The 16,082-nt window shown below is 45.3% G+C and overlaps 1 protein-coding gene and 1 long non-coding RNA gene across 5 annotated transcripts in view; one reads left to right on the forward strand and one right to left on the reverse strand.

Annotated features, from left to right (window-relative positions):
* CCDC93 (coiled-coil domain containing 93) overlaps window positions 1-16,082 on the forward strand; it is an 82,441-nt gene that overhangs the window by 25,183 nt on the left and 41,176 nt on the right. For all 4 annotated transcript variants that reach the window (XM_032479318.1, XM_032479319.1, XM_032479320.1 and 1 more), the window contains 4 exons: window positions 6,586-6,622; window positions 8,038-8,130; window positions 8,419-8,469; window positions 9,345-9,431. In XM_032479318.1, coding sequence (XP_032335209.1) covers window positions 6,586-6,622; window positions 8,038-8,130; window positions 8,419-8,469; window positions 9,345-9,431 — 268 coding nt within the window. The remainder of the gene's footprint in view (window positions 1-6,585; window positions 6,623-8,037; window positions 8,131-8,418; window positions 8,470-9,344; window positions 9,432-16,082) is intronic.
* On the reverse strand, window positions 1,929-13,648 carry LOC116663576. Its single transcript, XR_004319767.1, has 3 exons — window positions 13,565-13,648; window positions 3,250-3,255; window positions 1,929-1,938 (listed from the first exon to the last, which is right to left on the reverse strand). It is a non-coding gene; the product is annotated as an uncharacterized LOC116663576 (long non-coding RNA).

Raw genomic sequence — 16,082 nt, forward strand, 5'->3', positions numbered from 1 at the left:
CCACGCCACAGCTCCCCACTTGTGGCTGTGAATTGAGCCCCTCTTCTGAGTCGGCATCACCAGACCCTCTGCATAATTTTCAGGGCCCACTATAAAATGAAAATGCAGGGCCCCTGGTTAAGAATCATGAATAATGATTAATCATTAAGAATTTCATGATGGCGGTAACAACCAAGGGTGGGGCCCTTCTGAGTGTGGACGGACACATGCCCTGGGCACTGTGATGGGGTCTTTCTAGCCACACCCCCACTGCAAGTGGACCGGTGAGGATGCACTGCCCTGAGCAAGCCAGAGCTGGAGGAACAGCCCCTGTGAGTGTCACATGTTTCAGAGCCAAAGAGTACTTAGGGAAGTGCCATGGGTTTTGTTAGTTTGTATTGTTCGTGCCTCCATTTTTTGGGGGGGAGGAGGTAACTAAGTTTATTTATTTACTTATTTATTTTAATGGAGGTACTGGGGATTGAACCCAGGACCTTGTGCATGCTAGGCATGCACTTTTACCACTGAGCTATACCTTCCCCCTCCATTTTTTTTTTCCCCAACATCATAGATGTACTCAAATGTTCCTGGGGGTTGAAAAGGGGTCAGATTCAGTAAATTGCCCACCTCACAGAGGCCATGCTGACAATATCTCAGTATTTTGTCTTGAAATTGTTTCAGATGGGATCTTTTCCATGAGCCATAGCTGGTAGTTGTTGTGACCATGAGGTGCTGGGTGAATTTAGGACCTCCCTGCTTATCTTCAGGAACAGCTGGTGCAGTTTGAGGCCTGTGCCTGGCTTGGCTTTCTTTAGGGAGGGGAGTTGGGGGCTCCTCCCACATTTGGAGAGTGAGAAAGTGACGTGTCTCAACCCCAGTCTTGTTCCTGTTGGTGGGGGCGTGCTGACTCCTGCTGATTTCTAAGCCCAGGGTAGGTGTTTGATGGAAGACTTTTCCCCTTTGTTTTTTAGGAAATGGGGTAATTTTGCTATTTTTCTTCTTTTTTAGCTTCTCTGGTAAGGAGAGGGTAAGCTTGTGAAAAATGGGAAAGTCTCATGGTTTATTCGGATCATTCTCCTTTTTGAGAATAATAAAGACAGCATTCCAAAAGATTAAAAAAATAATCTGCCCAAGGCCAACTCTTAACTGTTAAGAACTAGTAAGAGCCTCAAACTGGGACTTGAACTCAGGTTTGTTGGACTCCAGAAGCATGTCATTACCATTAGCTACAAATGTTAATTTGAACCTCCGGTGAGAGTTTGGTTCTTGGTTTTAGGAAGACAGGCCCAGTCTTTGTTGTTTGGTCTGAGACTGAACAAGAAGAGAGTAGTTATTGAAACTGACAGAGCAAATTGGATAAAACTTAGAGCCCCAAGAAGTGTTTCTTTTATTCCCTGTCCTTGGGAAGGTCTCTCCCCTCCTTTCTGGCTGTCAGACTCTTTCCTCAGGGTTGTGTTCAGTACTCTCCACTGCATGGAGATCTTTCCCATTAAATGAGGATTACCTAACAATGTCTGGATGAAGGACTTTGAACAGTTTCTTCCATGTAGGAAACAATAAATGTCAACTGTTAGGTGCTGTCTCCATCACCATCATCACCTTCATCATCATCTCCATCATCATCACCACATCATCACCATCCTCACCATCACCATCATCCTCAGCCTCACTTTCATCATCATCATCACCATCCATAGCGTTACCGTCATCTCCATCATCATCATCACCACATCATCTTTAGCAGCAGCAGTTTTCAGTTCTCAAATGCCCTTAAATAGGATGATCTTTAGATTCAGTGAGGAGCCTATCCTGAGCCTCTCCTTTCCATTCTCCTTGTCCCTATGCTCTCATTACCCCCGGCTGCAGCCCTCCCTCCAGCCCCTTGATGATAAGTCTCACCCGTCCTTCCCAGTCCCCTTCCCCATTCAGGCAAGGCTCTGGGACTCACTGTGCTCCTCCCTGCCTCTCCTTCACCCCTTAGTTGCTCATCCCCATCTAGAAATCAGAATCCACATCTGTTGTCAGTGTTTGTTTTTTTCTTCTTCTCACTTCTTGATAAGAGAGAGAGTATTTTGACTCCTAGAGTAAGAAGGTCTGAAAACAGTGATTCCTGTTTGGGTTTGAAGGTCACTCATCAGCCTCAGTGCACAGTGTATCTGGCTTTGAAGCCAGCATTCCAGTTTCTTCCCCTTTTTTCTGGACTTTCAATTGCTCACATAAGGCTAGACTTTGAGTCTGGTCAACTATGCTGAGGGCCTTAAGGACTGTGTGTCTGTTAAAAACACATTTGGGTATATTTGTTTAAATGTTATGTTGTTGGAAAAGTAAGACTCATAGTTTTGATTTTAGGCTTAAACACAATTGTAACTTTATAATATTTCAATTACATTATGGGTCTAATTAACTTTTAGAAGCTAACTTAAACACATAACCAGACTGTAAAACTGCCACTTTAAGTGCGTGTGACATGTCTCTCCACCTGTGTCCCCTCTGAAGGCCTATGACATGCTCACAGAAGGGGTTTAGTAAGTGCTTGCTGAATGAGCAGAGCCTGCAGCCCTCGGTATTTAGGACTGCAGTGCCCCTGTTTTGTTCTGGATTCCAGGCAGTTTGACATCTGCCTGAATTTGCCCTGGACCAGCTGTTCTTGAAGGCTAGTTTTCTGGAACTGTGATGTCTGGTGCGGTAGCCACAAGCCACATGTGGCTGCTGAGCACTTACAATAAGACTAGTGTGGCTCAGGAACAGAATTTTAATTTTAATGAAGTTAAATTTAGTTTTTAAATGCATGCTTTATTTAGTTATCGCAGTATGTTTAAGTATGTTGGGAATAACTGGGGCATGTGAGTCTACTAATTTAAAGTTACATGTGTGGCTCTCATGCTGTTTCTTTCGGACTGTTCTGTTCTGGAAGGTGTACATCCTTGATGCTGAAGACTGAGTCCTGGGTCTAGGGTGTGAGTACATGACTGGGTGGTGAGAGGGCCGACAGTGTAGACATCAGCCGGCTTGGTGAGTCGGCGCTAACAGGGGGAAAGGCAGGGGGAAAGGCAGGGGAAAGGCAGGAACATGTCTGAGCACATGACCCTGCGTCTCAGGCTGGCACTTGGGAGGAAGGGGCCTGGCTGACGGGGCAAAAGGGAAGGGAGGATGCAGGATAGAGCAGTGTACCTAGGAAGGATAAAAGGGAAGTAAATGCATTTGCAGGAGAAGTAAGTTGAAGGATCTCCTTGCTCTTTGTGAGGGATGATAGACCTAAAGGGATATCACGTTCTCCTGATGAAGCTCAAACTACGTGGAAGAGTCCCTGCCAGAGACACCGGGGCCCGTGAGCAGATGAGGCAGCGTTGACAGGCAGCCGAGGACAGCTCTTCTTTGTCAGGGAAGCATTGCCGCCATGCCACATGGAGAAAAGGGTCCTTTAGGAAAATCACCTGGGCTCTTCATTCATTCAGCAAGCATTAATTGAGTACCTACTGTGTGCTAGGCGCAACTAGGCACTGGGGATAGAGAAGTGAATATTCATAGTAGCACTATTCATAATCACCAAAAAGTGGAAGCAACTCAGATGTCTACCAGCTGAGGAAAGGATAGATGGAATGTGATGTATGCATGCAAATGGGGTATTCCTTAGCCATAAAAAGGAATTAAGTACCAATTCATGCCATAATATTGATGAACCTTGAAGGCATGCTAAGTGAAACAAACCAAGCACAAAAGGCCACCTATTACATAATTCCATTTACAGGGAATGCCCAGAATAGGCAGATCCAGAGAGACAGGAAGTAGATCAGTGGTTGCCAGGGGAAGAGGAGAGGGGAAAATGGGACTGAGTGCTATTTATATCTGTCAGGTGTGGATTTCTTAGGGTGATGGGACTGTTCTAGGATTAGACAGTAGTGATGGTTGCACAAAATAATGAATACACTAAAAACCTGTACTGTGTATACATTCTAAAATGGTGAATTTCATGCTACATGAATTATACCTCATATTTCAAAATGTAAAGAAAAAAGTGAATGAAGCAAATTTCCTCCCCTCCCGGAGCTCGGCAGACAGACTGCACAAAGCACAGAACTGTTGTACACTGAGGTGAGTGCTTTGGTGTTGTCAGCACGGAAGCGAAGCGCATGTCTAGGGGGCCTAACCTAGTTTTAGGTGGTCAGGAAAGTCTTCCCAGAGCCTCTGTCTTTAAGGAAGAGTAGATGGGAGCTAGGAATTGAATTACTCAGATTTGGTTGTTTACTGCTTTATTTGGGAAATCCACAGAGTGCCTGGGCCTTAGATGAGGGCTATCTGCCTGAGGGGGTCTTCTGCCCTAAAGGTCTCTGCAGACCAAAGGCCTGGAAAACAGAAGAATTCCCAGGGTGCAAGGACATGTCTAGGAGCGGGACACTCTGGTGAGACCTTCTGTTGGTCAGGGTTCCTGGTCCAGGACGCAAGACCCTCCCACTCGTTTCAGCAGAAGGGACTGATTGGAGAGATGGATGGGAAGAGTTAGGAGATGGAATCTAGGCTGGGCAGGGCCACTTCCCACACATCCCATTAGAACTGGGCCCCCACGGATGCTGCTTCCGCCTCTGTAATCGAGCAGGTAGCTAACAGCCCGTGGAATTGGGAAGCTGGTGCTGCAGCCACTGACCAAGAAACCGCACCACTGCTGCCCAGGTCAGAAACCGCCGTGACGGCTCCTGGCCCCAGAACCGGCTGGGGCCACTGAGCTCTCGCTCTCTCCTCGTCTAACTGCTGCAGGTTCAGAGCCCAGCAAATGCGTCTCACTGACGGATCCCAAACGGTACTCAGAACCCCAGGTGCGAAGGAGCGTGGGAAATAGAGTTGTCTGTTTTCCTGCCTCTGCAGTGTAGGAAGACGCCGTAGGTCCTTTCCTGAATGTGCACGGGTACTCAGAATTTCCCTTTGGTCTGCTGCACTTTGGGCCTATGGATTTATGCCTGGTGGTTGGGCACACTGTACCCAGCAGTGATTTTTGGTCTCTCCAGTTATATGACAGCCTATTACAAGGTCAGGTGATACTTTTGGCTTCTTGATTTCTGTATTTTCTTAGAGAAGGATGCAGACATGCCAACAGTCAGTTAGACATGATTGCTGCCCAGGAAGTAGGAGGAATACGTACAGATGCAGGGATGGATCAGCCAGGGCAGAGTGTTTGTGCATGGGGGAAGCTTCAGAGAAGTGTCCAGCTGAAATGCCCAGCCTCTCCTTTGTGTATCCTCCCAGCCCTCCCTGCTGTCAGGGGTGATTTATAGAAATCCTGCGTGAGCTGTTTAAACAGGGCTTGGGGTCATGTTTGCATTCCCACTTCGGCGATACAAAGCTCAGAGAGGCGAAGCAGTTTCCCCGTGTCATACAGCTGGCTGGCAGCAGAGCGAAGACTCTAGTGTCCAGACTTTGTATTGCCCAGCCCACCCTGTACGCCAGATTCAGCTATAAGCCTGGGATTTGTCAGCAAAGTCCTAAGAACTTTTGTGTCCCGGTGTGTGGTTCCCTTCACACTCATCACCTGGCAGGCCAAGCACGGGGCCCAGATTGAGATTTTTCAGACTGAGAGTGGAATTGACTCTTGGAAATAACCAAAGACACCCAAAGCGAAGTCTGGAACTGCTCCAAAGAAGAGATGGCCCTAGAGCTGAAGTGTGAGGAGGGACTGGAACAACTGAAGGAGGCAGAGAACAGCCCAGTGTGCTCAGGTGGCGGGCGTGCAGGAGGGTGGAGGTGAGGCCAAACAGTTTGTTAAGGAGGACCGTGGCAGGGAGGCCTTCGTGACAGGGCCGAGGAGGGCCTGCTTCCTCCTGCCCTTGACAGGGGCGGGTCAGCCCAGCGGGAAGTTGAAGAAGGGATGGGAGCCGAGACCAGGTGAGAGGCCGGCACACCGACCCGGCCAGTGAGGCGTCGTGCTGTGAATGGGGGCAGAGCGGGGTCCCTAGCTTGTTCTTTCCTAAATGGTTGCAATTTTATTTCCTTATAAACTCTTTAAAGGTAAGTGAGTTTGGGTGCTTTGCATTATGGTTTTAGTTTTAGGTTGAATGGGTTTTGCATTGCTTAAAAAAAAATAGTTATGAATTAGAACCTGAAAATAAACTAATTTAAACTAAAGTGCATTTGTGAGTTTCTTTGAATTTAAAGTTGCATGAAGTGAACAGACAACATTCTGTTGGCATCGTGCTTGGGTTGTGTTTGAGAATAAAAATTGGCCTGGAATGAGGCTATGGAAGTAGTCATTAGAAAGCATGTTTAGCCTGAGCAAACACATTCTCATTTATTTATACAGATATTTTTAAGGCTTTTAGCTTAAACTTGTGCATCTGAAATGCAGTTCCTGTTTCAGAGTGATGATTGCACTTAAAGAGAATGTCGTTCTCTGCGCTGAGAGTCCCCATTTACAGTATTTACATGGTAAATAGAATGGCTGGACCTTTATTTGAAAGCATTGGAATAGGTTTGTGGTCACGGCACTTGAAGCAGATTCTCCAGGCAGCAAATAGTCTAAATTCTCTTTGATGCTTTTCATGTAGAAATCCAACCAAAATGCGTTTGATCAAATTTGTTTTTTGAATAGTAATTGAACTTCTCTTTTCTGGCTTTCAGGAGATATGGATTTAGCCGCCAGAGCAAAACAGAGAAGGTAAGAAAAGCCTGGAGAATGGGAGAGAATGTTTGAGAGATGGACATGCCCCTCCCCTTTGCCCCTGTCTGACACTGACTCTGGTCCGCGGGTGACCCTGGGCAGCGGGGCTGTGCAGGCTGCCTTTGGCCACTGCAGTTTTCTCCTGATGTCCCCAGCTCCGCACCTCATCGTGGGCCTGGAAGTGAAGGGTGATTGAAAGTCATGGCCCCAGGGTCAAACATGTAGGCTGTAATAACGCTAAAACTGTAAAGATGAAGTCCACTCCCTGAGCACTCCTCACACGGTGAGAGAACGTCTGTGTATGTGACCATGCTCTGAAATAGGCTATTTGGTTAGATTGGAGAACTCATGAGATGCCCAGGAAATAGTATTGACATTGGGCTGGTCTTATCATTCTTACGTCCAATGGCACATTTGAACTGGAAGTCTTGTCACCTGTAAATATATGTTGGAGCTCAGACTGTTCCCCAGGGTCAGTCATAGGCTTGCCCTAGAAAGGCAGCCCAGAATCGGGATGGTCTGGGAAGAGGATCTGAGGCCAGTCCTTTCATTCAACCCTAGAAGACCCTGGTACCCAGAGAAGGTAAGCCTGAGGTCTCCAGCGGGTACATGCAGAGATGGAGCTAAAACCAAGGACTCCGGACCTGCAGGCCAGGTTTGGGGAGCAGTCATTAGTCCAGGTGTCATGAGTGCGGTGTGGTATGTTTAGAGCCTGAGCTTGGGTCCGAAGCATAGCTTGATCACCAGGTCAGGCTGTTTCAGTTTTTATCCTTTAGACCAGTGGTTTTCAAAGCTTGATGACCCCCCTTGAAAGTAGGAATTCTGTTTTTCATCATGACTCAGTACATACATGCATGCACACACGCTTGTTTGCGTACACACACACACACACACACACGCACGCAGACATGGTCCCCAAAACAAAAGTTTCATGAAGCAGGACTTAACCCTTTACTACCTGTTATGCATGCTGATCTGTTCGGTTATTTTTGTTTAATTTATTCTGACGCCAGTCATACCTGCTAAATTACTTTCACATCCCACCAGTTGGTCTCAACTGAAAAAAAAACACTCTTAAGCCAGTGATCTGCTCTTAAAGGTATTAAGGTAGGGTAAGACCCAATCAAAGGGTTAGGATAAGTCTGGCAGAGGCGTGTGACCTGATAGGAATTTAACCTGCTTGCAGTTCAGGAGTGGAGACAGCATTGGGCAAGGCGCACGGCTCCACCCGCTCGGCCTGTGGTTGGAGGGGGAGCTCAGGTCTCTGGATTTTGCCTTCTTTCCTGGGGACTGGGTCACTTCTCCAGATATCTGTGTCTTCTTTCACAGACTCCTTCCCTTTTACAGTGTTGTCCTTTCTCTGCTGGTTCTCTAACTTCAGTGCTTAGCTGTTTCCACATCTTCCCTTCCAGGCTGAGGACAAGAAAACAGCGCTACCCACAGGGCTGTCGGTTGCAGAAAAAGAGGACACCCATGAGGAAGACGAGCTGCAGGCTGCTGAAGAGGTGGGTGGTCCATGGAGCCCCCCACCCCCAGGTCTCTGTGTAAATTGTTTGGGGAGAAATTTCACTTTCATCACCAGCTTTCCAGAATGGCCAGCTGCTTCCCACAGCTGTGGGCTGGCCTTCCCCACCCTTCCCGGTTTCCTTTCATCACCTCTCGTGAGGCTCACCTTAAAACGAGATGGGGTGAAACAGCCCTTGGATTCTGCTGTGAAAACCCATTTGGACATACTACTTAAGTCCTGCGTGGTCAGACCTGCTCACTGCTGCTTCTCCCTGTTCCTCTTTCAGCAGCGTATTCAGTCGCTGATGACCACGATGACTGCCATGGCCAACGAGGAGGTGAGGCGGGGCTGGTCGTGTGGGAGGGCATGGGGCGGAGATGCACACTTGGAACCACCCCGCTCTGTTTTAGGGGGACCTCCTCCCTGTGACCGCCTTCAGAGCCCTTTTCAGCACTCAGTGCTCCCTGTTTCCTTGGGATCGTCTGGGAAGCTTTTCATACGTGCATAGTGTTACCGTCTGTGGGAACCTCCAGGAGGGAGACTTGAAGGCCCCTTGTGAAGACAGGAGGGCCCAGCTAGGGTGGCATCTCAAGGGCGTCTGTGGGAGAGCCGTGGTTCGGCACCGCCTCTCCATCACCACAAGCTCATCCCATGCCACAGGAGCCCTTATCTTCTGTTTCCCTCCTACACCATCCAGGCAGAAGATAGAATACCCAATTTAGAGTTGCTGCTCCCAGAGTGCAGGGACTGTCCAAAAGTATCAACCAAGTGCTTTGAAAGGAGAACTCCTTTTTAGGGCAGGAAAGGCCTGTGGCAATCAAGAGAGAGTTCAGGAATTTGGAGATCCCTCATCCTCTCCCATTGGTACTTCTTTTTTTCTTTGAGTCCTATGCCCACCAAGTTCCCTTCAGACTCTCTCTAGTGGCTCTCAGAGTAAAGACCTTGGGATGGGGTGTAAATGGTGAAGAGTGATTCTCCAAAGATGCCCCGGGGGCCGAGGAGACTCACACAGTCAGCTGAGTGACCCAGGAGGAAGAGACATTCGTCCTGAGGCTTGTCTTCTCCCTTCCTCACTGACGAACACATGAGCAAAAGCCCAATTACTTTTCCCTGGGAAGTTTATCAGTTTTGCTGCAACACTCAGAATGCCCAGGGGCTCCAGCTGCTTGGCACAGTGCCTGGCCTTAAGAGCACCCCTCCCTGTGATTGCAGAGCCGTCTGACCGCCAGCTCCGTGGGCCAGATCGTGGGTCTTTGCTCAGCCGAGATCAAGCAGATTGTGTCTGAGTACGCAGAGAAGGTACGTGGGGACCCCACTGGAGCGGGTGCCTCGGACAGTCCCTCCAGGATTGGCTCTCCTGCTTCCCTACCTCCTCCCAGCAGTGATGGAGGCCGGGTGTAATTCATCAGCCATGTTTGTCAGAAACACATGCCGTGCAGCGCCCTCCACGTTTGCACATTAGCTAGATTCATTTTCTTCTGCAGCACCTGTTTTTCTATAATTATAAAGAGAAAAACTGTCTCAGAGCTGTTACTGCATCTGATAAATGGATGCCTTAGTTACGGCCCCAAATTTTTCCTTCTCTACTAGCCTTCCTGTGTCTTGGGCTCAATTTGGTAATGGGGCTGAGGGACGCAGCTGTGCCGCTTAGGAAATGAACCCCATAACTCAGCCAAGCCCAAGGCAAAATTGTGTGTTCTACTTTATTAAAAGGGTATGGAATGAACAAAAGCCTGAAAGTCGTATTTCAGCATTAGACATTTTTTTTTCCGTCCTAAGAATAGGCAGCAGGACCTTGACTATTTCAGGGAGACAGTGATTAATCATTTTGCACATAACTGATTCCGGCTGGGCTGACATGGAGTGTGGGTGAAGTCAGATTTACAGGGCGTTGTCTCACATCCTTCCTTCTCCAGCCCTACTCAGTGTGGCCCCCTGAAATGTTGATGTCTGTGAAGCACTCAGCTCTGCTCACCCTGTCTCAGAAGCCTTGATGACAGATTAGCTCTGCCCTGACCCTCTGTGCAGTATTCTTCTGAAACGGTTGCACACTTCATGTAGTTGGGAAACAGGTGTCACCTGTAATCTGTAGGTTATAATCTACTGTAAACACAGCATGTGGTCGTTTCCCACCAAGCGGGGGGCCTTCTGAGCAAGACGGAGTAAAATGGTGTAGAGCAGTGGTTACCCAAGGGGAAGGGGGCTGGAGGAGGGCGAAATGGCAAAGGGGGTCTACAGTACAGTGACAGACGGAAAGTAAACTTTCGATGGGGAGCACACTGTAGTGTACACAGAAGTCAAAATGTGCACATGAAACTTACGTAATGTCATAAACTAAATTTTACAAATGACACAGAATGTCTGGGGTTGGGGTTCTCTGGTTCCCCCAGCCCCCAAGTCAGTGCTTCTTAACATGGGCTTTCTAATCCAACTTTCATAGAATCCAGAGTAACCTCTCTTTTCATTTACCACCTGAGATTTGACCAGAAAAAGATTTGGGTCATCCTAAAAGTATCAATAAAGTCAAAAGACTTGAGGATGTAGCTGTGGAAAGAGTGATTAATTCACTGCCCAAGAAGACAGCGTCTTGGCTTGCTGTCGGCGTGCACACCTGCATGCAGGTGTGAGTCTGCACCTGCCCTTTGGTTGCCACGTGACACTGCTGAGTCCAGTGTTGACAAAAAGTCGGAAGGTTGGGGCACTCACTGCTGTTTCCACAGGGACTCTGATTTATCTTCATACTTGCCCACCGCAAGCAGATAGGAGCTCAGATTATTATACGAGAGGGAGCACGCAGGCAGACCCTCCCTAGTCCACTTCTCCTTGTCTGGGAGTCTTGAAGCTTCCCTGTCTTCCCAGTCAGCTCGGCAATTCCGTGTTTCCTTCCGGGTCTCTTTCTCCCCTGAGTTTTCACCTCCTCACCCTCTGGTGGCTGCACGCTGATGTTCTTCATTCTCTACCTCCATTCCGTTCTGCCAGAAAAAGAGTGAAATTGGAAGTCGTTTTGGACAGGTGTTTTTCCAAGGCCGTGTCTAATTAAAACTTCCTACGGAGGATTGGAGTTCGCAAGTGCACTGCCTGATTGTTGCTTGCGTTGGGTAGATCATATATTACTAAAGACGATGGTTTTTAAAATTTAGTTGCCTTTAATCCTGTTCCCAAATCACAGTTATTTCACGTTTGCACATTATATTTCAGTGTTTGCCCCCAGATACCCACGGTGGTACCTAGTTGCAATCATCCTGTGTGTCTATAAAAGACACAGAACAGTGTAATTAAAAACACAGCATTTGGGGTCCTGTCTTGGTTCATGTCTGTCTCCTTGACTCCCCAGCTATGTGACCTTGGGCAGTTTATTTAACCTCTTTGCTCTAGTATCTTCATCTATAAAATCGGAATACTACTACTTTCCTGGCAAGGTGTGAAGATTAAATGAAATGTGACCAACATGTATAAAATAATGCCTTGCAAATTATAGCTATGTAGCTAATGGCAGCCTTTATCTGCACTTTGATTGTCAGAATTTTTTTGTCACATTAAATCCTAAACAATTTCCATGTTTCTAGCCTTCATAGTTACTTGTACACTAAATAAACGTGTTAACACAGCACAATTCATTAGACATTTCCCTCTTGTTAGATTTTTAAGTTGTTTCTGTTTACCATCGTTGGTAATGCTGTTGTGAAATCTGAGCAGATAGTTTCTGCAAAAAGATTTCCTGGGACTTGGATGATTGGGTTGTGACTCCTTTATGTTGCTTTACAAATAATTTGTAACAGTGTAAAGTACTGTCTCCGTGAAGGGGCTTCCCAGCATGACCCCAGCATTTCCAGCTTTGAGTGCTCGTTTGTCTGACTTGCCACGTTAGTAGCTGTAAAATGGCACATCTTTGGACCACTGAGAGGACTGAACGTGGCTCTGTGTTTTTGTTTGCTCTGTTTTCTATGTCCTTTACTCATTTATCTTTTGGATTTATGATGTGTTCCTTGAAAATGTGAATAAAGTCTATTCTAGATTTAAATATTTTGTCACAATGATGCAAGTATTCTCGGGCTGTTCTTTTATTTGTCTGTTGCTTTTCATTTTATGCAAGGTATTTGTCCCTAAATTGATCAATCTTTTTGGTTTTGTTTCCAAATGAAAGAGTTGTCATTTTTGCATAGATCTGATAAAATAATTCATTACATTTCATCTCATTTTTCATAAATTGTGTTTAATCTTTTAACCTAGAGTTCATTTTTATTTAGTCTAAAATGTGAATCTGTCTCAGCTTTCCTGCTCCTTTCCACTCATCCTAATACCGTTCATCAAATTATTTATTTATACTCTTTTAGAGGTACTCTGTTATGTATGTGTGTTCTGTATCTGACTCAAACTGTCTGCGTAGTCGTTCTTGCTTTATTGGTTCATGCTTCTGTTTTTATGCAAGTTCCGTGATAAAGTCATGTTTGCTTTTCTTCTTGTTGTTATTTGCTTTCTTTGTTTGCTTTTGTTTTGACAATGCCTTCCAGCCAAAGACCATTAGGAACACACCTGAGCTGAACAGGCTGGGTGCCTTGCTGGTTGTAGTGAGGGCGACCACGTACCAATGGGAACCATACGGCATCTCAGTAAGGAGATGTCAGAAAAGACTTACTGTGGGTTTCAGACTTGTGTTAGGCCATTTGGGGGAAGGTACAAGAAAGTGGGGCCTTGCTCTGTATTGGATGCTTTAAAGAAGGGCAGTTCAATAAATAGGTATCTAAATAAATCTCTCTAAGACAGGAGGACTGAATCAAAGTTAAAACTATGAGCTCATATTAGCCAGTATAAGGGATTGTTTGCTCATTTGGGGGATTTGATCAGTGTTCAGGTTTTCGTCCATGTAGAAACATGGTTACAGAGTAGTGGTCATGGTTTTGCTTTGCTCTTTGTGGCCTGTCTGATGTTGAGGTTCTTTGGAATTGTTTGTATTTAACACCAAAGCCTACTATGCATGCAGTCCGGCTCTCAGCAACATCAGGGCTTTGCTGAGAGTACCGTATTAGCTCTCAGATGTCAGGGGTGCTTTTCTCTTTGTCTGTTTGTGTATCTAGTTATGTATTGCTATGTAGCAATATTACCACAAATGCAGTGGCCTAAAACAACATACATTTATATCTCACAGTCTCTGTGAGTCAGCAGTTGGGCACAGTGTAGCAGGGCCCTTTGTTTCAGGCTCTCACAAAGTTGCAGTGAAGGTGCTGATCTGGGCTGCAGTCTCATCTGAGGCTCAACTGTGGAAGGATCCACTTCTCAGCTCACATGGCTATTGACAGCATTCAGTTCGTTGGCACCTGCTGGCTGAGGTCAGCAGTTCTAGCTGGCTCTCAGCTGGAGGCTTCCCTCAGTTCCTTGCCAGGTGGCTGCCCTAAGATTGCCACTTGTTTCATCAAAGCCAGCAAAGGAAACACTCCTCCCGAGACAAACATCTCCTCACAAGACAAACGTTACAGTTTCACATAACGTAATTACGTATATGCAGACACATACATCCCACCGCCTTTGCAGAGAATGTGGGGCCCTGATAGGGCTGCCCACCACTGTGTGCTTTTCTCTTTAAGCTTACTGCATCAGTTGGGCTGAAACCAGACACTGGCAGTTCACCTGAAATTCATGCTCTTCCCTTCAGGAGCTCAGTAATGAAACCCTTGAGAGTAGAGATGGGATGGAGGAATGCTCAGGAGGGGAAGTCAAATTAGGATGAGATTTTTGCTTAGTAAAGAAAGGAGACATGATCATTTTTGGTGGATTAAAGTGTGAAAATGATTCTGTGTGACTGAGGAATGAATCAGACAGCTTGCCTGATGTAGGTGGTTGGAAAGTCAACAGGCACTGAGAAATACAAATTAAGTTAAAAAAAAACATATGCAGGCTTCCTTTTCATTGTAAAATTCACAAGTTCTTATGACAGTGTACCATGGTACACAGTCCATGTGTTTCACAGCAAATCACTGAGATACGTAACTCAATCGAATGTGGTTCCTATAAAGCAGCAGGGAAGAAGAATGTGAAGAAGCTTCCAGCTGTATGATTCATGAGTGTCGGCAGGCTCCCGCCAAGGAGCACCATCTCCCTGTGTTTCCAGAGGGCCACACCCTTCCCAGAATGTGCTTGGTGAGGCACCAGCGTGCTCTGTGATGTTGGTGTCTAACGTGCTCACTGCATTTTGGCATTCTATTGATGTGATCTGCAGAAAACTAAAAGCTTGACTGTCGCCCAGATGCTTCCACTCTGCTATCCCAGAGGGAAAGGAAGGAAGCTGAGCCAAGCAAGGCTGGACAAGGAAGGTGCAAGTTCCCTGGAAGGGAAGGAAGGGACTCTCCTCAGTGCCACGTAGTAACCAACCATACTGCATTGTGACTCTTCTGTAACTAAATCATTTTTTGGTCAGCATCTCCCTGAAACAGGATCTGAAAACATTTTATAGATCTAGAGGCACAGATCTGTCTTGGGGAATCAGAAGACTCTACCCTGAATGCCTTCTCTGTGTCAGGTACTTTTTTTTTTAGTATTTTTTTAAATTAAATTATATTCAATGTCTTATAGTAACCTTTAATGAAAAAGAATATGAAAATGAATATATGTATATAGATGCATGACTGGGTCATCATGTTGTACACCAGAAATTGACACATTGTAACTTATTATACTTCAATTAAAAATAAATAAATATAGTTGATTCACAATACTATATTACTTTCAGGTGTCCAGCATAATGATTCAGTATCTTTATAAGAGTATACTCCATTTAAAGTTATTACAAAATAATGCCTGTATTTCCCTGTGCTGTGCAATATATCCTCTTAATCCCATACCTCTATCTTGCCCTTCCCCTCTTTATTCTCCGCACTGGTATCCACTAGTTTGTTTTCTGTATCTATGAGTTTGTTTCTGTTTTGATATATATATTTGTTTGTTTTACTTCTTAGATTCTACATATACATGGTAACATACAATATTTGCCTTTCTCTGTCTTATTTCAATGAGCATAATACTCTCTGGGTCCATCCAAATTATTGCAAATAGTAGAATTTCATTCCTTTTTATGGCCGAGTAATATTCCATTGTGTCTCTCTATATGTGATATATCGTGTATATATGTAGTGATATCGAGCATTTTTTCATGTGCCTATTGATCATTTGTATTTTTTCCTTGGAGAATTGCTTGTTTAGGTCTTCTGCCCATTTTTGGATTGGGTTGTTTGTTTTTTTCTTATTAATTCATATAAGCTGCTTATATATTCTAGAATCAAGCCTTTGTCAGTTTCATCATTTGCAAGAATTTTCTCCCATTCCATAGGCTGTTGTTTTGTTTTGCTTATGGTTTCCTTTGCTATGCAGAAGCTTGTAAGGTCCCATTTGTTTATTCTTGATTTTATTTCTATTGCTTGGGTAGACTGTTCTAGGAGACATTTTTGAGATGTATGTCAGATAATATTTTGCCTGTATTTTCTTCTAGGAGGTTTATTGTATCTTGTCTTATGTTTAAGTCTTTGATGCATTTTGAGTTTATTTTTGTGTATGGTGTAAGGGAGCGTTCTAGCTTCATTGATTTACATGCTGCTGTCCAGTTTTCCTAACACCATTTGCTGAAGAGACTGTCTTTATTCCATTGTATATTCTTGCCTCCTTTGTTGAAGATTAGTTGACCAAAAATTTGTGGGTTCATTTCTGGGCTCTCTATTCTGTTCCATTGGTCCATATGTCTGGTTTTGTACCAGTACCATGCTGTTTTGATTACTATAGCTCTATAGTATTGTCTGAAGCCTGGGAGAGTTATTCCTCCAGCCTCTTTCTTTTTCTTCAGTAATGCTTTGGCAATTCTAGGTCTTTCGTGGTTCCATATAAATTGTATTTTGATGGACACTCAGTTTACTTCTGTGTCTTGGCAATTGTAAATAATTTTGCTGTGAACATTAGGGTACATGT

The sequence above is a fragment of the Camelus ferus genome, chromosome 5 (genome assembly GCF_009834535.1).
Source record: "Camelus ferus isolate YT-003-E chromosome 5, BCGSAC_Cfer_1.0, whole genome shotgun sequence".
Lineage (NCBI taxonomy): Eukaryota > Metazoa > Chordata > Mammalia > Artiodactyla > Camelidae > Camelus > Camelus ferus.